At 45.5% G+C, this 20,813-nt stretch overlaps 1 protein-coding gene across 4 annotated transcripts in view; it reads left to right on the forward strand.

Moving 5' to 3' along the window:
• The window catches only part of LOC142765398 (uncharacterized), a 197,419-nt gene that overhangs the window by 138,285 nt on the left and 38,321 nt on the right, over positions 1 to 20,813 (forward strand). For all 4 annotated transcript variants that reach the window (XM_075866299.1, XM_075866298.1, XM_075866297.1 and 1 more), the window contains 4 exons: positions 3,267 to 3,314; positions 15,400 to 15,447; positions 15,653 to 15,700; positions 16,435 to 16,482. In XM_075866299.1, coding sequence (XP_075722414.1) covers positions 3,267 to 3,314; positions 15,400 to 15,447; positions 15,653 to 15,700; positions 16,435 to 16,482 — 192 coding nt within the window. The remainder of the gene's footprint in view (positions 1 to 3,266; positions 3,315 to 15,399; positions 15,448 to 15,652; positions 15,701 to 16,434; positions 16,483 to 20,813) is intronic.

The following is a 20,813-nucleotide window of genomic DNA, read 5'->3' on the forward strand; positions in this document are numbered from 1 at the left end:
CGTCGAGTGTTGTAACGGTGGCTGTCGGTCGTCTGTTGATTCTTGATACGGAGACGCGCAAGTTTTCGGGCTTCTTCGGCGCGTTGAAGGTACTCGCTCACATCGAGGTTTTCTTCGTCGGTGACGTTGGGTAACATGGCATCGAGCGTCGTTGCCGGGCTCCTTCCGTAGACCAATTTGTATGGAGATATCTGCGTCGTCTCCTGCACCGCCGTGTTGTATGCGAAGGTCACATACGGAAGAATGGCGTCCCACGTCTTGTGTTCGACATCGACGTACATTGACAGCATGTCGGCGATCGTCTTGTTAAGCCGCTCGGTGAGGCCGTTGGTCTGTGGGTGGTACGCTGTCGTCCGGCGGTGGTTTGTTTGGCTGTATGCCAAGATCGCTTGAGTTAAGTCGGAAGTGAATGCCGTTCCTCTGTCGGTGATAAGGACCTCCGGGGCGCCGTGACGTAGGACGATATTTTCGACGAAGAACTTAGCTACCTCGGATGCACTGCCGTTTGGCAGGGCTTTTGTCTCGGCGTAGCGGGTGAGGTAGTCGGTAGCTACCACGATCCACTTGTTTCCGAAAGCCGACGTCGGGAACGGCCCCACTAGGTCCATACCAATCTGCTGGAAAGGTCGGCAAGGTGGATCAATTGGCTGCAGATGTCCCGATGGCCTTGTCGGCGGTGTCTTGCGTCGCTGAAAGTCCCGGTATGTCCTCACGTAACGAGTGACGTCGGTGGTAAGACGTGGCCAGTAGTACCTTTCTTGTATCCTCGCGAGCGTGCGGGAAACACCGAGGTGCCCTGCCGTCGGATCGTCATGCAGGGCCTGCAGGAGTTCTGGTCGCAGAGCTGAAGGCACCACAAGGAGGTACTTAGCTCGAAGTGGTGAAAAGTTTTTCTTTTGTAGAAGACCGTTTCGTAGAAAGAACGACGCAAGTGCGTGCTTGAATACCTGCGGGACTTCGGCGGTGCTGCCTTCGAGGTATTCTATGAGGGCTTTAAGTTCCGGGTTGGCCCGCTGTCGTTCAGCGAAGCCGTCGGTAGTTATCGTTCCCAAGAAGTAGTCGTCATCCGAGTCATCGGGTAGCGGTTGGTCGACAGGCGCACGAGAGAGACAGTCAGCGTCAGAGTGTTTTTTGCCGGACTTGTAAATGACAGTAATGTCATATTCTTGAAGTCTCAGGCTCCATCGTGCGAGGCGACCTGAAGGGTCCTTCAAGGTGGCTAGCCAACAGAAGGCGTGGTGGTCGCTCACAACTTTGAAGGGCCTGCCGTAGAGGTAGGGGCGAAATTTCGACGTAGCCCAGATGATGGCGAGGCACTCCTTTTCTGTTGTGGAATAATTTGCTTCTGCTTTGGATAGCGATCGGCTGGCGTAACTAATAACCCTTTGAAGTCCGTCAGCCCTCTGCACAAGAACGGCGCCAAGACCTACGCTGCTTGCGTCAGTATGTATTTCTGTCTCGGCGAATTCGTCGAAATGGGCAAGTAACGGAGGCGTCTGGAGGCGATGTTTAAGCTCCTGGAAAGCGTGTTCCTGTGGCGTTTCCCACTTGAACTCCGAGTCGGCCTTGGTAAGGTTAGTGAGAGGATCGGCGATGCGGGCGAAGTTTTTCACGAACCGCCTATATTAGGCGCACAGGCCCAGAAATTGGCACACGGCCTTCTTGTCAGTGGTCGGCGGGAAGTCGGCGATGGCGGCTGTTTTCCGTGGATCGGGACGAGCTCCAGACTTGCTCATAACGTGCCCCAGAAACAAGAGCTCCTCATACGCAAATCTGCACTTTCCTGGCTTCAGCGTGAGTCCGGACGTCTTGATGGTTTGAAGTACAGCTTCAAGGCACAGAAGATGCTCGTCGAAACTCGAGGAAAACACGACGACGTCGTCCAAGTACACAAAACAAGTCTGCCACTTCAATCCTGCCAGTACTGTATCCATAACGCGTTGAAAAGTTGCGGGCGCTGAGCATAGGCCGAAGGGCGTCACCTTAAACTCGAAGAGGCCGTCCGGTGTTATAAACGCCGTCTTCTCTCGGTCTCTTTCGTGGACTTCGATTTGCCAATAGCCAGTCTTGAGGCCCATTGACGAGAAGTACTTGGCGTTATGGAGCCGATCAAGTGCGTCGTCTATTCGTGGGAGAGGATACACGTCCTTTCTTGTGATTTTGTTCAGGCGGCGATAATCGACGCAGAAACGTAGGGTCCCATCTCTTTTCTTCACTAACACCACGGGGGATGCCCACGGACTCTTGGACGGCTGGATAATGTCATCTCGCAGCATTTCATCAACTTGTCTCTTCATTGCCTCACGTTCTCGCGTCGAAACCCTGTATGGACTCTGACGGAGTAGTCGGGCATTTTCTTCGGTTATGATTTGATGTTTCGTGATTGGGGTCTGCCGAATTTTCGATGACGACGAAAAGCAATCTTCGTATTGCAGGAGCAGGGCCTTGAGCTGTTCTTTCTTATCGTTCGGAAACCTGGGATTGACGTCGAAAGCTATGGGAGGGGCTTGGTTCCTCTGAGCAGGTTCCGCAGAATCGGCGAGGGCGAAAGCACTGGTGGCTTCGACAATTTCTTCGATGTATGCGACCGTTGTTCCTTTGTTCACATGTTTGTACTCATTGCTGAAATTCGTGAGCATAACCGTTGCTTTGCCTCCCCGCAGCTCTGCAATTCCTCTTGCGACGCAAATATTTCGGGTGACCAACAGATACTGACTGCCTTCAACGACGCATTCCAAGTCAGGTGATTTAGGAGCGCCGACTGAAATAATGCACCTCCACCAGATGTCACGTGGTCGTGACGTGGCCAAAGACAGGAAACTTCGTGTTGGGATTTAACTGTTTATTTGGGCGAACCTGTGCCCGGTAAAGGGAAAGTCTAATTACAGCAGCAGTCTTGCACAGATAGCAGTCTCGGACTGATAGCGGTGAACGCAGCGTCGGCCTTCGATCAACAACTGACAAGCGGCGAAGCGCGTCGGCATTTATACCCTTGCCGTCGAATGTTCTAGCGTTATCGCTGGCGGTGGCGTAGGTTCCAGAACAATCTGTACTGTTCGCACAGTGGGCGTAATCTTATCGAAATGATCTACTACAGTCCGGAACCTTCTCGAAACCTGCAGGCGCGGTTTGCGCCGAGAATCGTGTGGTGTTTCGGAACGATAACAAAAACTTGTGAAATGGAACGTGGCAATATTAACATTGATTTTTGCACAGACGTTTGCGAATATTTTTCGTCCCTGACTGCCAAGCTGCTATTTTTACAGCCCCGGTTACCCTCAACTCCCGGAAGTCCTTTACCTGGTCTAAGTCAGGTAAGTATTTTTTTTTACTAATACAAAGTGCTTTACTTCATACGTTCGAAAAGAAGTAGCGCATTAGGTCAACCTGGTGTTGGATACAAACCGCACCTACAATATTTCGAGGACGCTTCAGCTACATCTTTGAGGTATGAGGCCAAGTAAAAAAAGCAATTTTTTTCAAAATGACGTTTTTTCAGTTTTTTCCTATGATAGATGCACAATTTATTGCCCATAATATTGCTGTCTAAAGCTATAGTCTACGCAGTTTCAACATATACAAGGAAAAATGCTAGACCATCCATGAACTGCCAAACCAAAACTGAAAGTGTCAGTAGGATTAGTTCAATAAGTATTAGTATGTTGCCTGTTTAGCAATCATATCAAGTGAGAAGATGTCATTATGCTCCAACATCATTGTCAATACAACGTATTGTGAATGAAGGTAATTATCTGCTCACTAGGTGAGTTGTAAAGTGGTGCATGTGTTGTTCACGTTCACGGACATGTAAGTCAGCCTGTAAACGATGGAATTTTGTTTGTTGACCGATGCCCGTAGTTTCAATGATGACAACACAAGCACATATGACATTTTTATTGAAAAGAAGAGACGCCTTATCAACGAGACCGTGGATAAAATATATTTCACACCAGCAGCAGCGGCGTGACCGGTATTTAGCCAACGAGCGGAGACACCCTTCGTCCAGTTTGTCAGGCACACAGGAGCATCGTCCAACAAAATATCAACGTGCATGTAGCATAGTCTCTGGAGGCAGAAGCGCCGTCTCTGCACATCTAGTAACAATGTCAGCGGGTGAGTGGCAAGGCTTCAAGCGTGCCACATGTACAATATCAGTGGTCAGTGGCGCAATTGAAGGCGGTGAGGCAGCAGGGGCCAGTTGTAGGGGCCAGGCTCGATTCCAATTCGCTCAATAATATTTCTACATGCATGTTGACATTTTATGGCACTTTGTTTCTATTTTAGAAGGTTCTTGAAATATTTTGCAACAATCGCTCGACCACTCACCGACCTTCTGAAGGAAGACGTGAGTTCTACGTGGGGTTCCGCTCAAGCTGCCGCTTTTTTTCACCTCATCACACTTCTGACGACTCTACCTATATTGGCCCACTTTGACTTGTCTGCTCCGACAGAAGTCCGAACCGATGCGAGTGGTCACGGGATTGGAGCCATCCTAGTCCAACGATGATGATGATTGCGATGTTCCTCTAGCATTGGTGGACTCGTCCACAGAAAGGAATCGTCCGCGAACCGGGTGGCAGGATCTTTTGTTTAGTTCGTTTTGTATTTCAAAGCATCCAATTGAGTTTCAGTAAGACACAAAACAAATCGTAAATGTTGTATGAAAATGGTACACGAGCTAGTGATCCGGCAGAAATAATATTATCAATAGACTAACAAGGCAATCTTTTTGTTTCCATTATGTACCTACACACAGCAGAGCAAACCTCCCTGTGGCTATAACTTGAAGTAATCTCTCAAAAGATAAAATTACCGCCAAGCCAGCGGAGGCAACCCGTCGTACTCTTTTCAGACACACACGCGCATCGTCCCACAAAATGTAAACATGCATGTAACAATAATAATAAGCGAATTGAGATAGAGCCTGGCCCCTATACTGAAAAAGTGTGCCTTCATGAACGATCAGCACCGCAGCGCAAGAGCGCCGCATCACGTCACTGATGCTGCAAAACAGCGAACTGGGCTGTGATGAGGAACACAGACGATCAAAGAAGAAGTACACAGTACGAGCGCTCGTGCTGTGTGCATGTTGTTTGAACTTTGTGTATGTTTTTCGGCGCTCCAAGTTTGCTGAACGAACATAAACAACCAACTAGTCCACCTATGTATCCTGCTGGAAAACAGGCCGAAAAAAAATGAAAGCTAGTGCTATAAAAAAGGCACAAAGGAGTGAAGTCTACGATAAAGCTGGGGATCAATATTGAGCATTGCAGCCCTCCAGACTGTCTTGTGTGTGCACTGCACTTGTTTCAAATTTTTTTGTTGATTTCTTCAAAATTTTTATTTCTGGTCTTTTTTACGCGAACAGTCATATATCTTTGCTAATTAACATTTTCATAAACATTACCACACATTTTCATCACATTTTTAGGCGTGCAACTAAACACAACAAAATCATCCCAAAAGACGTATTAAGGCTGCCAGTTATAGGAAGTTGGCCCAGTGCTTGTGCATTTTTGGTTATTTAATTACTGTGTTCTCACTATTCATCAGATCTGATTTGTTGCCCCGCCGCGGTTGTCTAGTGGCTAATGTACTCGGCTGCCGACCCGCAGGTCGCGGGTTCGATTCCCGGCTGCGGCGGCTGCATTTCCGATGGAGGCGGATATGTTGTAGGCCCGTGTACTCAGATTTGTGTGCACGTTAAAGAACCCCAGGTGGTCACAATTTCCGGAGCCCTCCACTACGGCGTCTCTCATAATCAAATGGTGGTTTTGGGACGTTAAACCCCACAAATCAATCAATCAGATCTCATTTGTTTTCGTTCATTGCACAGACCAACGCTTCTTGTATACGCCTGCAAAGCTATGATTTTTTAACAGGTATAACTTGAGTTAGGACTGTTGAAGCAAGGCATACTTTTGAATAAATTACAGTTATGAAAATGAGACAATAATAGGACTTGCTTTATAACCGTCACATGTGCCTAAAACAAGTGGTTTACACTATAGAATATTATATGTTTGTTAAATATTGCTTTTCAACACTATTGTTGGTCACTTGGCCGCATACCTTGAGAGCAGATAGCGGAGCGGGATCAGAACTCGTGCACATATTCTTTTGAACTCTCACCCTGTTTGCGTTCTCGATGTATGCCCCGAACGTGCGGTCAGGAAATGAGCGATTGTGCGCGTAACATTCGCCCTTTTCAAGTATGACTGCATGGCTTTTGCAAACACAGTGTTTAGGTGCTCACTACGTAAAACTATTCATTTTGCAAATCAGCAAAGGACCGATACGAGTTTTTATGGCGACACGTGGGCCTACGCAGATTTGACTTTTTTTAGGCTTCTGCTGCTGATGACGATGATAAAACACCTCGGAGCACTTTGTAGAGGGTCGGCCTTCAGAAGAACCACTAGATACTTACTTCAGATTATATAAAGCCAGGCGCTATTTGTTGCTTTTGTCACACAATATGTGACGCTTTTAGGAAACTCCTTGTATTGTAAGTCATTTATATAGTAACATTTCCAAACAAGTTCAAGAAATCATGCGGATGTCTTCATTATGCAGCACCTGGACTTGATGGGCTTGTTCATAAGAAGAAAATGCCACTTTCGCCAACATTCTAAACATTTTTTAACAAAACGCACACCAAAACACCAATTGAAAGGACGTGGCTCAGCCGCAAAGATATTTTTGAATCTTGAAATGAGTTTCGCCTTGCAAAAAACAGAAACTATGGAAGAACGCTTCATCAGTTTTAAGGGTGCCATGCTTCTACGATACATTCCACAAAAACCTTTTAAAACACAAAATTATATATTTTTATTGTACTGTACATCTTCCTTTGCCCCCCAAAAGCAATGCTATGTCTGTTCAGATGCTCTTACTCATGGGCAGCACAGCTTACGGAAACCTCGTATATTAGGCATACTCGACCAATTCTATCATCATGGTTGCATTTTGTACATTTGTGTCTACATGTCAAAGATTTATGGACAGCCAGAATCGCAGCCGGGCTGGTATCTACTGATAAAAAGGCGGGAGAGAGAAGTGAGCTTGAAGGAAAGGTGTGGTGACAAGGAGGAGAGAAATCAAGAGGGTATAGAGAAAAGCTTTGCATAGAATTAGGAAAGGGATATATTGAAGTACAAAAAGAAAAAGAGAGATATTCACAGAAAGAGACAAAAAGATAGAAACGCAGACGAAGCAACGGGTACACACAACATAAGAGAGAAAGAAAGGAAAGAAATCGGAAGATTGGTATAGTAAGAAAGCCAATGAATTTTCAAAAATGTGAAGTGATGCCCACTGCACACTGGGCATTCTCTTTTCATGATGGCAAGAAGCAACAACGACACAGCATTGGCATCAATCATGTCAAGGACGCTTGTTGTGCAAAGCTAACATACGAGTAAATAGAAAGTGCCACCAACTTAGGTCTTCATATCGCAAATCTGAGTAGTCTCAATGAGGCGCTGTTCAACGATGCACAACTATGTTCAAGTATGCACAAGTGTCTCATTATTTGCAATCAACTAACCCCTGCTCTGGCCTTCCTCTATTAGGGGCTTGATGTTGCTCATACAGCATGTATGCGACACAGTTGTTTCAGAATGATCAGAGAGACCACAAAACCAATAATTCTTCAATTTATTGTTGACAGAACAAGAATCTAGAGAAATGTACAGAGCGTGTACCTGGCTACCTCTTCTTCTTCACCTCCAAGATCCGCCTCTATTCAGTTTTTTACATCCTCTCACCGACCGGATTCAACCAAAGTGGCCTTCTAGCGAATATAACAGCTGAACCGGCATCTCAACCAGTTTTCCTTTAGATGTCCGAAGCAAGAATGTTGTCACTTGTCCATGCTTGCCTGGAAAAATCTTTTTGACCGGGCAGATGTCCGCTGTGTTTTTTCGTTTCCCCAAGCAGAAGCACATATCCTTCTTGTATAGTGCTCTGAGCTTCTGTCTTGATGCTGGTGCACTTAAGCTCCCTCAGGTACTCCCTTTTGCCACTGGGCCACCCAGTCATCAGTGCCTGTTTTGTTGCGGTCCAGTAAATCAGAAAACTGTCTTGTCCAAGTGTGTTGTTCCTTTTCTCGTTAATTGCTCGCCCTGCTCCCATAACATCGACCTGTGTTATGGGTTAGGGCTTGTTAGAATGATCATACACAAGTATAAGTGAAAGGCCGGTTTTTAGTTGCTCATTTTGTACCAACACTACAGTCCATAGTTCACCTTATCCAAAAGTGATACTCCTATAGTTTTTTCCATATGTTCTAAAGGAGTGCGGGTTGACCACCTCTCATCTAAAGGCTCAGGAATGCCTGGTCTGCTAGGCTTGTTCTCTCGAATTTCTCATCTTTCGAACACGTTCGGCAATCGGTCACTAGTTTTTTGGTCACTAGCCTTGCGTCCTAAAAGTGCTTAAGCATCCTCGAGGTTTCTAAATGCTACAGTAAATGTAGCAAGCAGTACAATCTTGGTGCAAAAAAAAGAAGCTTTATTTTATTGGCCTTATTTATCAAAATTTTGCAATGAAATATAAGAGTGTAATGGGCGATTTGGTGTTATAGAAGTAGGTAGTTGGATGTATCGCTGGATACGTAGTTATTTGTCAATGCGATCCTTCTTTGTGAGCCCTGAAGACGGTTCAACCTCTGCACATTACAGCCACCGTGACGTCCCCCAGGGTGGCGTACTCAGCCCTGTGCTGTTCAATCTTACGTTATTTGCTGTCACTGAGCATCTGCCAAGTACGGTCAGGCTATCAATGTACGCAGATGATATCCGCGTTTGGGCATTGGCTGTAACACGCCTGCAGGTACGAGGGAGAATTCAAAAAGCTGACACTGAAACATTACGCTACCTCCGAAATCGAGGATTGGAAATTTCTTCCGGGAAATGCGCCCTCGTAGCTTTTACACGAAAGCATATGCAAAAGTACACTATAAGCATCAATGGTCAAACTGTACAATATGTTCGATCGCACAAGTTTTTGGGCGTCATAATTGACAGGAATCTATCATGGAGCGATCACGTTCCGTACATGAAGAAACAGTTATTGGACATCTGTAATATACTGAAGTTCTTGGCATGAAAGACTCGGGGAATGTCTCCCAGTGTAATGCTACAGCTGTACAGAGTACCCTTTTTGGGTTTCCTGCGGTACAGTTCACCGGCACTGACCAATGCAAGCAGAACAAGCCTTCGAACGCTACAGAGTGTTCAGTCCTAGGCATTCCGAGTTTGCCTCGGCTTGCCTCGTAGTGGGTCGACAATGGCTACAATAGCTATCGCCGGTGACCACTTCAACGCGACACATATCGACGTTGAGGCACTCAGAGCACATATAAGGCATATTGCTCGGACACCCTACCACCACCTAGCCTCTGTACCAGCAGGCAGACCACGTTCGTCATTTTGCCAAACGGTCACCACTAATCGCGATTCTTTGCCAACATGCTTCACACCCGCCGCCAGGCCTTCGACTCCTCCCTGGTGCCTGACTCAGGCTAACATCAGGTTAACTATACCTGTCATCCAGAAAAATGCAGGTATGTCGTCACCTGCTCTTAGACAGCTTGCTCTGCTCTTGTTATACGAGACGTATCAAGGCTGTATACACGTATACACCGACGGCCCTGTTTTACAAAATAGTTCAACGGCATCATTTGTTATGCCGATAAAACACACAAGAAAATTCAAGACCTCCCACCTTACCACATCAAAGGGAGCAGAGCTCACAGCTCTTTGTGCTGCTTTGCAATTCATCAGCGACCAAAAGCCACAAAAAGACAATTTTTAGTGACTCAAAGGCGGCACCGCAAAATCTTCTATCACCTTTACGCCACGGCCCGTACGAACAGCTGGTATTTGAGTTTGCAGAAAAGACTCACTAATTCATAGAGAAAGGACAAGAAATAGCCTTTCAATGGCTTCTAAATCATTGTGGAATAATTGGCGATGGACGGGTCGATCGAGCTGCCCGTTCTGCCCATACTGAAATTGACGTAATATCAAGTGCGCTTTCCAGAACTGACGCTGCACGGAAACTCCGAATGCTTGCTCGCAAGCGCACCACGTCACAATGGAACGAGTCACATTTCATCCATGCACGGTTAGGTACTTTGTACCCAACTCTCAGTCTTCAAATTTCTCCGGAATTACGCCGACGAGACGCTACTATACTGTGAAGATTATGTTTGGGCGTCGCATTTACAAATGCGTACGCGTTCCGCCTAGGAATGGCTGACACTGCTGCATGCGACCATTGTGGCGGTGATGAAACAACTTGGCACATTCTCTGTGAATGCCCACAATACAGCTCGCAGAGACAGTCACTCCGCAATGCACTAGATGGACTGGACAACCAGCCTCTTTCGGAAGAAAGAATCTTGCGCTGCTGACAGGAGTTTGTGTCGCAGAAGAAGGCTGTGAAGGCGCTCCTGCGCTTCTTGCGTTCAACCGGCCTGTCCAAACGGCTGTGATCGGAACTCCCTGAATGGGTGCGGATGTGGTTTTTTTTCTGATTTATTTTATATCTATCTATATCTATCCTCTTTCCGACCCTTTTCCCCAACCCCGTACAGGGTAGCAAACCAGTTCGTCTAGGCTAACCTTCCTGTCTCTTCCTTTTATTTATTTCTCTCTTCTCTGGTGTAAAGTTTCAAAACCCGAATTGTGACTGCGCAGCGTCTTCAAGGATTGGTTCTAAAAAAAAGCTGAGGTAAGGCACTTGCCATCTTCCTAACTATGTGTTACACTTCACAAACATGAGCTGCTCAAGCGTAAACCACTGTACGCAGGAGCCTGTGTGGTAGTGGATACTGGTAGTGCTTCTCTAGCCGTCTACACACATAACAGCAGCGGCGTCGCCCCTCCCTTCTTTCTTAGAACAGAGCAAACATAGGTTTAGTTCGGCGCTTGGGTTTTTTCTTTCGAGAATATGGAGGCACCGCTGTGGCTGTGATTACCTGGACTTTCTTACTCCAGATGGCTTCCGGAACTAATGCTTTCTAAGGTCCCTAGATGAAACAAGGTAGCGTCACTTATTGTTCTCGAGCGATCCTCCTCACTCTCTCGATTACTCCTCTTTTTCTCTGCCATCCGCGTCTGTAATTGGTGCATTACTTGCACGTGATCTTGCAAATGGCTGGTGGTGTTATTTATTATTATGCAAAAGGTTCAAAACGAGTACGCATGCGCATATGGCTCCAGCAGGATTCTTGCCGTGACCACAGACAAAATCGTAGCCAGAACATAAACTGAAGAAGAGGAGCGTTTTGGTGTGCGCTAAGTCGACCAAGATTGTTCCGCCATGCTCATTCAATGGAACATCTGCGTTTTTCAGCAATGCTGCGTTGCCGTAAATAACAGAAAATGGTTTCGCTCTCTTCAACTTACCTCGTGCTTTTCGAGATGAAGCACACCATGAAGTGCAACTATGAACCATTTCACGCGAATGCTTTCGTGCAACTCCGTCAACATATGTCAACGCGGATCTTCGAAGCGAGTTCACTAGTCGGTTTTTATTAAAACGCCAGGCGCGCGTCTAATGCGTGTCTAGTGCATGCCAGTTGGTACAAATACATGTGGGTATGCACGTATACAGAGCAGCTGTAGGTTGTAATCAACGCACCTTCAGAAACATTTCACTCTTGACCAGTTCCTGCTTGAGCCGAAACGCGCTGCTTCGAGACACCTCACCAGTAGAACTCTCACTTTTCAGGAAGTTCCCAGCACCGCATCAGAATCACTTGGCATCACGCTTGTCCAAATGGCCACATTTAAAAAAAACGTCATCGCAGTGCTGCTGGACGAGTGTTCGTACCAGTCTGGTCGTAGTTTTTTTTCTTGCGTGTGCACAAGCCGGTTGTAATCAATCGTCACAACGTCACGCATTGTGACTACTTACAGGATCCAGCAAGATGCACGTTCACTGTGTCACAGCACGAACAAAACACAATCGGAGAAGTGGACTAGTTAAAACTGGACGAAATACCGCGGCTGTGGAACTAAAATGTACTACGCGAGACGCTATGGCGAGTGGTGTAAAGTAAAGAACTGCACAACGTTGCTGGTTGAGCACAACATCGCGCTTGCTCTTGTGTTGTGCCGTTTATGTTCATAAAGGTAACTGTTTATTCTACGTCTTATTTCATTCCATTTTGTTTCATTTACATCTATTCACCGTAGCAACAGAACCCAAACATTCGCTTTTGCATGAAAGTTTTAAACCTTCTAGGGGGCGCTTCAGGCAAATAAGCGAGGAGGAAAAGGGAGGGTGTCGCTACCTTGGAAACTTGTTTCATCTAGGGACCTTAATGCTTTCAAGAGATTATTCTATATCTGTCTGTACGGAGGAGAGCACACACAGGTCGTCGTGTACGACTCTGAGCTGCGCTGAACTAAAGACCTTCGTCGACAGAGTTTCGGGCGAAGGCGCTCATGTGTGGCAAGGTAGATAGTACTGCAAAACAGGAGAGAGGGGAGTAGGACTTGAGCTTCCAGTGAACAAAAGCATCGCACCAGCGTTAATACGCATCACAACTTAGAGAAGCGTTTTTTGTGTGTGTGAGCTCATAGCACCTCCTCTCATCGTTCACTATTAACTCGGCAGACCTCCCAATATTGGCTGCTTTGCCGGACGGTTGCTTGTTGCAGTGGTTCCGGCGAGTGCTGCGGGAGGTGGGTCACATGTGTCCATTTTCCTTTTTTCTTTCTTTTCGCATCTTCTCCCTCATATACCAGTGATTTCCTTTAGAACACGCCTGTACTTAACTGTGGAGAATTCTTCGTAAGGAGAGACAGTTGCAGACGTCACTTATCTCTTTTTTCTTGATTAAAATCACCCAAAGGGAGAGAACATGTCTCCGGTTCTGCCGACTGTGACAGAAGCTAGCACAAAGGCGTTAAAGGTGTGAACACAGCAGATGCCTGGGGATTGTAGCTGTGGTGCCGCGAAGGGCAAATACAAATCACAAGGCAAAAAGAGGGCGTGGTTGGGGGGGGGGGGAGGGCAGTTCAACTGAACAGCGGTTAGGCAAAAGTATACACCAACCTGAGTGTAGGACATTATTATGAGAAAAACTTGTAACAGGCGCGTTGTTTAGAAATAGATTCAGCTTGTGATTATACCAGCCATTTTCAAAAGAAAGCTCCTTTATTGTTACACACGAGGCTCTTATTTACAAATGTTTGAAGTTCGAAAAGCAGCACGCGAACGTGCTAGATTTTCGGTAGAAGACGTAATGTTATTTCCGTTCAGTCGGGGCCATGCTATGCGTAATGTCATTCCCATTCCATTCCTCTAAGCTTTGTTGCCATTCTATTCGCATTTGATTCCGGGGTCGCGAAAATATCGAACGATCACGGAATCATTACTATTCCGGAGTGTCAACTCCGCAACACTGGTTGGTGCACGTTCATGTTAAATAAGTATTAGTGCGACGAAAACAAAGGCGGAAAAGAAGAGACAAACTACAGCACTGTAGCTTGTCTTTTCTTTCCCGTCCCTGTTTTTGTCGCGCTATTATTTGTTTATTATCTACGCTGATTAAGCTGGTGCGAATTTACATTCATACCGACGGGTACACGTCCTTATTCGTAATTTTGTGCAGGGGCCAATAATCATCGCAGACGCGTCGGTTGTCGTCCTGTTTATTCTCTAACGAAATGAATGACGCCCCCAGACTGGTAGAATACTGGATGATGCCTTCACGTAAAACATTTCATTGACTTGTTTTTTACGGCCTGGCTATTACGCAACGAAACTCGGTAAGGGTTTTGACGCATCAGTTGGTCAGTTTCTTCTGTAATGTGTGATATCCCGCTACTGGGTTTTGTAGAACTCTGAAAAACAGCGACAAGAATCATACGAATTCTGGAGTACGTCTTGAAGCTGGTCTTGGTTGCAATTTGAAATGTTCGCGTTGCCGTTTTAATCGGGTTCAGAAGCTCTGCTCACTGAGGCTTTTATGTTAGCATCGAACAGGGTGAAAGCGCCGCCGGCGAAACGCATTTGTCTTTGTAGGGTACTGTCGTACTACTGCTAAGGTGTCTATATTCGTGGCTGAATTTCGCCAGCGCAAACTTTGTTTTGCCATCATGCCGCTTGGCTGCTTTTGTGACGCTAACGTTATGGTTCAAAAGCAGCTGCTGGGAGCCCTGGGTAGCACTTCAAAATCTGCAGGTTTTCAGTTTCCGACGGTGATGAAGATGCTGGACAGAGAGAGAACTGTGACCTCATCTTTTAAATGCAATGCGTTATTCCCTGGCTTCGTTCGGGAAGCAGCACTTTTTCTGAGGTCAGTGCAATTGAGTGAGGTGCAAGAATTGTAGAAACAGGCAGACAGATGTAGATACATTCTCGCCACAAACTGTGCACAATATATAAAATTATTTTGGCACACATCAAGAGCAACAGGCACAAGAATCTCGTGCTTGGTGTGTCGTCATCGTCATCTTCTCCTGGTTGGAGTCTTGTAGGACGCACTAACACGCTAATCGATAATGACGGCAAAGTGGTGACATTTGAATTTTCGCCCCGAGAATCACCTCCCTGGAGAAATGTTGTGCTAATACAAAACTCGCAAAAGCTTCCCGGTAATGAAAAGTACAAACTAAAGGTTAATAATGAACTGATAGCGTGTTAAAAGTTATCGGCTGCCGAGTAATCTGATCAGCGCTGATGTTCGCCGGCATTTATTGACGCCGAATTGAAAAGTAGAGCCTTACCGCTGGTCTTCGTGTTAGCCCTTCACAAATCCAAATTATTTGCGTCCTCTGCGACGACTCTAAAACGTCGTAGCCTCTTCAGTGCCAAAGGCTGCTACTAGTGTTCTTTTTGTTAGACCACAACACATAGAAAAGTACCCACAACTGACAATGCAGACGATCTTGTGTTCTAATGGCCGACCCACGCTTCTTCACAGCTAAGTGAATGTACCTTATAATGCAGGCAGCGGAATTTTGTGGAAAAGGACGACCAGTGAGAAAACATTCGCAATAATTGTTGCATTTTAGATAATGACATTTCCGGCAGAAAACCATTACGAAAAGTAAATGTAAAGTATGAAGAACTCACAGGCGATGCACATGTTACCGTCATTGTTGATTGCTGCGCCTCGCTCGTTGCAGCCTGGGTCACTCTGAATTCCCAGAAGTTCTTTACCAGGTCCAGTTCCGGAAAGGACTTTGTTTTAACTCAACCACAAATTTAACCTGGTATTCAAAGCTTTCACTAGCTCAACCACCTAGGTTTCTCTTTCAGGAAGTAAGCTCTAACGCTACAAAAAAAACAATACAAAATGCTATCAAAGCACTCAGCATAACTCCCTATCGTTTATTACCTTCATTGCTGATTGTCGTGCTACCTTTGTTGCAGCCTGTGTCATCTCCAAGTAACAAAAGTCCTTTGCGTCATCCAAGTCAGGCAAGTGTATTTTTTTAACTGAACCTTGTATTTAACCTGGCATTTAAATGGTTCACTCTCTCAACCTGAGATTTGAAGCTTTCTTATTCAGGAAGTAATCTTCTACACAACATAGAAGGAACAATAAATTTTCTACATAACAACCGAACATGACCTACTAAATTTTATGCCTTCTTTGTTATTTTCCGTGCTACCCTCGTTGCAGCTTGGGTCACCTTCAAGTCCCGGAAGTCCTTTACCTGTCCCCAGTCAGGCAAGTGTATTACTGTAATTCAACCTGAAATTTTGCCTGCCATATAAAACTTTTACTAACTCAACCTGAGATGTTAAACTTTATGCCTTCAGGAAATACAATTCAAGGTGACCGAAAAACAATACTAAGTGCTACCAAATAAGCAAACAGGACTCCTTAAACGCTGCGTCTTTAATGTTCATTACCATGCTAACATTTTTGCAGCCTGGGTCACCTTCAACTCCCGGAACTCCTATACCTGGTCCCAGTCGAGCAAGTGTTTTTCTCTAACTCACTGGCTTTAACTAACTCACAAACTAAGTCTAACTCACAAACTAAGTCGGGTTGAGCCAGCTTTCACTGGCTCAACCCGACTTCTAAATGATTTATATCCAGGAAGTGATCACAAACGCTACCACAAAGAAAAAGACTGATACAAAATGCTGCTGAACATCCCCGTAAACTTTACAAGTTGATCATTACGGCAACGTTGAGTAACTCGACGAAATTTCTTTTAACGAGTGAACTAGGAGTAGTAATTTAAGCACGTTTTTATTGTTTTAATATAAATGTTAGGCTTTTCCATCTCCTATGGTGCTTGGTAGAAGTTGCCTGCCTAAGGAGTGTAGTTTGGTTTTTGTGCAGCTATGATAACTGCATATTCACATAACTTCACATTGAGTTTATCGATATGAACATTGATTTCAGCATGCGAATATTCTTAATCCCAGACTGTCTTTCTGCTATCTTTTCAGCCTCGGTTACCCTCAACTCCAGGAAGTCCTTTACTTGGTCCAAGTTCGGCAAGTATTTTTTCCAAATGCCAAGTGTTTTACCTCGGACGTTTGAAAGAAGTAGTGCACTAGATTAACCTGGCATTTAGTGAAAACCACACACACAGTTACTTTAGAGTACTTCAGCCTTACCTCTAAGGTAAGAGATCATGTGAATATAGGAATTATTTTCTCAAGATGCCGTTTTTTTCCAGTTTTTGTAAGATAGTTGCACAATGCATTGCCCCTCATTTCGCTACCTAAAGCTTTCCTCTATCTAGTTTAGTTCAACAGATAGAAGCAAAAATGCTCGACCATAAAAGAACTGCGAAACCGAAAGTGAAATGACCTGTTTTGCGTGCATCTTATGACGAGCTTAATAAGTATCATTGTGTTGCCTATTTAGCAATAAAATCAAATTTGAAGATGCGATATTGCTGCAAGAGCACTCTCAACACATCATTTTGTTCATAAACGTACTAAACTGCTCTGTAGGTGAGTGCTAAAGTGGTACATCTGTTGTTAATGCTCAACGACCCGCATGTGAGCCTGTAAAAAAATGAACTTTCTTTGATAGACGATGCGTGCCATTTCATAATTGACAGCTGAATCAGATTATAGTTTTTAAGCAAATTTATTTCAGGCGTGTGCTTTACAGCGGAAAAGTGTACCTCACTAACGATCAGCAACGCAGTGCAAAAGCGCCCCATCACATCAGTGATGCTGCAAAACAGTGAACTGGGAGCATGATGAACACACAGAAGATGTAAAGAAGAGGCACACAGCAAAAGCGTTCAAGCTGTGTGAACCTTTTGGCTCTTTGTGTATGTCTTTCAGCACTCCCAGTTCTCTGAAGGGATAATAAATACCAACTAGTACATCTTTCTATTCTACTGCAAACAGGCTAAAAAATACTAAAGCTGGCACTATAAAAATGGCACACACGAGTAAGGTCCACAATGAAGCTGGCTGTTAATATTGAGCATTTCTGCCTTCCTATTATCTTGTGTGCGAACTGCACCTGTTTCAATGATTTCTCGTTTATTTACTAAAATTTGTATTTCCAGTCTTTTTCACGCGAACAAACAGTCTTCAATAAAACCTAGCACACATTTTCGTCACATTATTCGGGGGACAAAGAACCTCAAAAAAGCCGTGCCTAAAGGTATCATAAGGCTGCCATTTATACAAAGTTGCCCCAGTGCTAGTGCATTTTATGGTTAATTACCTACTACGTTTTTCCTATTTGTCAGATTTCGTTTGTTTCCGTTCATTGCACATGCCAACGCTTCTATATGCTGGCAAAACTGAAGTTTTTTTAACAAGTAGGACTCGAGTTAGGAGCGTTGGCACAAGGCATACTTTTAAATAAATTTCAATTATGAGAAATCAACGAAAATATGACTTGCTATATAACCCTTCCATGTGCCTAAAACATGTGGTTTATACTACGTTATAGTATTTTTGGTATATATTGCTTTTCAAAAATATTTTTGGTCACTTGGCCGCATACCTTTAGACCAGATTGCGAAGCTTAATCAGAACTCGTGCACATCTCCTGAGAAACTCTAACCCTGCTTCGTTCTCGGTATATGCCTAAAACATGCCGTTGGGAAATGAGCGATTGTGTGCGCAACATTCACCGTTTTGAAGTATGATTGAATGCCTCTTGCAAACATAATTTCGTTAGGGGCCCACTACATCAAACCCATTCCTTTTGCGTGTCAGCAAAGAACCCAATACTAGTCCTCATGGCGACATGTGAGCCTATGAAGATGTTGACTTTGTTGAGGCTTCTGCTGCTGCTGATGATTATAAAACACATTGGAGCATTTTTTGTAGGGTGGGAATTTAAAAGACCCACTAGTTGCTTACTTCACTTTCTTTGACACCTGGCGCAATGCGGCACCTTTGTCGCGCAATGTGTGATGCGTCTGGGGAACCCTTTGAATTTGATGCCATTTGTATCGCTACATGCATGCATATTGATATTTTAGGGGGCGACACGCGTGTGTGCCTGACGAGGAAGACGAAGGGTTGTCTCCGCTTGATTATGCCATTTCGGAAAATAGGCCTTACATTGACGGCGGAAATGGCGCTAAGCATTGGCGCCTCAGCTTTGGGACATTGCCACAGGGATGCTTTCAATGCCGTTTGCGATTATATTCAGGCAACCAAGCGTATACCTTTGTGATCTTCAATCAAAAAAAATTATTTATTACTCCCAAGGGCAGAGTGAAGTAAACGCAGCTAAGTGGTAAACATAACACCTCAAATCTCAAAATTGCTCAACTTGATTTTTTTTTTCGTTTGCTCTTTTTATGTTGTTTTTATTTTTACATTAGTCTTATTATAATACCAATTCATTACACATAGTTAAAATGATTACAGAAAAACTTCACTACACTTTCTTGGCCAATCCCCCTGAGTGGGTATGAGCCAACCTCCCAGGGAAACAAAACATAACAAAACAAAGCTTGATTGCTGGTGAAGCGGTCACGCCATCACGGCTGGCTGGGGATTAGATGTATTTACATTTAATCCCCAGCCTCCTCGATACGGCGTCTTTTATTTTCCGTTACATATCTGGTGAAGGTGGAACGTTCCCCATCTTTACCACGAAGCTTCGCAGTGGCCGCAGCGTTCAGTCTCCGGCCATTGCTACCAATGACAACAACCCGTCAGCGTCTCCATCTGCAGCTCCACCCACTACATACCCGACGTTGCCCAACCCCCGTGATCCCGGTACAGTCTCCGCACAACCTGGGCTTGCCATTGACTAGTAGCTCCGTATGTACGAGCGTGTTAGCCTGGCACACTGATGGGACCCTACCATGATGTTCGCCATTGTGATATTTTACTTGGACGGCACCACACGCGTCTGGTTCGACGCCCATGAGACAAAGCTCACCAACTATGATACCTTCAAGGAGAGACTACGCGACATCTTTGGGGACCCATCCAGCGCCAAATAAAAGCGCGAAAAGCACTCGACACTGGTGTGCAGTCTTCAACTGAGTCGTATGTCTCGTACTTACAGAACGTGCTCGCGTGGTGCCGGAAAGTGAACGAGCAAATAACAGAGAGTGACAAGGTGGGCCAAATACTCAAAAGCATCGCGGACGACGTCTTCAACTTGCTCGTGTACACCGACGTCATGACCGTAGATATGAATATTAAGGAATGCCCCCGCTTTGAAATGGCAAAAGCCACCATGTTCTGCCTCAATTTACGCGGCTACCAAACACGGCTGTTACATCAACCTCCACCGAACTCGGTGGCGCACCGACCACGCAGGACAGCCTGACAGGTATAGTTCGACGGCAGCTTGAGATGTCAAGTCCGGTACCATTTCCTTCACTTCCACTCGACCGAGGCGCCGCACAAACACCTCGGGTCGTCTCCATTAGCCAAGCCGTCGTGAGCCAGCAAAATTGCAAAGCATGGTTTCCTGTGCACTGCTATGTCTCCCGACCCACTTCCAGACCAATGACAATATAATCACCACGCCATGACTCACATAATCTTCCGCGATCCCGTAATCCGCGGAATGGGGAACTGCAGAGGACAAACCGATCTGCTTCCGCTGCCACCGAGTTGGCCATATCTTCCGCTACTGCCACAGCACTCTGACGCCATCAAACTGGAGCCCATGTTCCTCTACTCGACCATACGAGGACTCCCGTCGGTATTCGCCCAGTCGTGTGCACCCTTCTTCCGACGTCCCTAACAGCTACTCCACCTCTCGTTCGCCGTTACCTCAACGCCACCGTTCCTCATCACCCCAACCTCGCCACTATCCGTCGCCGGTCAACTATATAACCTCTCGGAAAGAAAAAGAGACCATGCAGCTCCAAGAGGTAGTGATTCATCAATATCGACTGATCCAAATTCTCCGTTGACGCTCCCCACTAATACAAACATAATTGAGGTGTATGTGGACAGTATTTCTTTGACGGCGTTAGTTGATACCGGAGCTCAAGTGTCCATATTGAGTGCTCATCTGTATTGCCTACTCAAAAAAGTCCTCACACCTGCAGGTAATAAAGCCCTCCATGTCGCTGATGCTGGAACTGTGGCCAATGCTGAAATGTGCACTGCCTGTGTTAGCATTGCCGTCACCATGTCCCCGTTTAATTACGGTACTTGAAAATTTCCCTCACGACCTAATCTTCGGCATGGACTTCCTATCGACGCATTCTGCCCTGATCGATTGTGCCATCGGTACTCGCTTCCTAGAACTTCCTCTTCTCCCGGATTCTCACCCTGAACTTCCGAACAGCCTGTGTACCACAGACGTTTTCCGGATACCACGTAAAGCTCTCGCAATCGTTCAATTGCCAACAACCTGTCCCGTGTTT

This window comes from Rhipicephalus microplus, chromosome 6 (assembly GCF_043290135.1).
Source record: "Rhipicephalus microplus isolate Deutch F79 chromosome 6, USDA_Rmic, whole genome shotgun sequence".
NCBI lineage: Eukaryota > Metazoa > Arthropoda > Arachnida > Ixodida > Ixodidae > Rhipicephalus > Rhipicephalus microplus.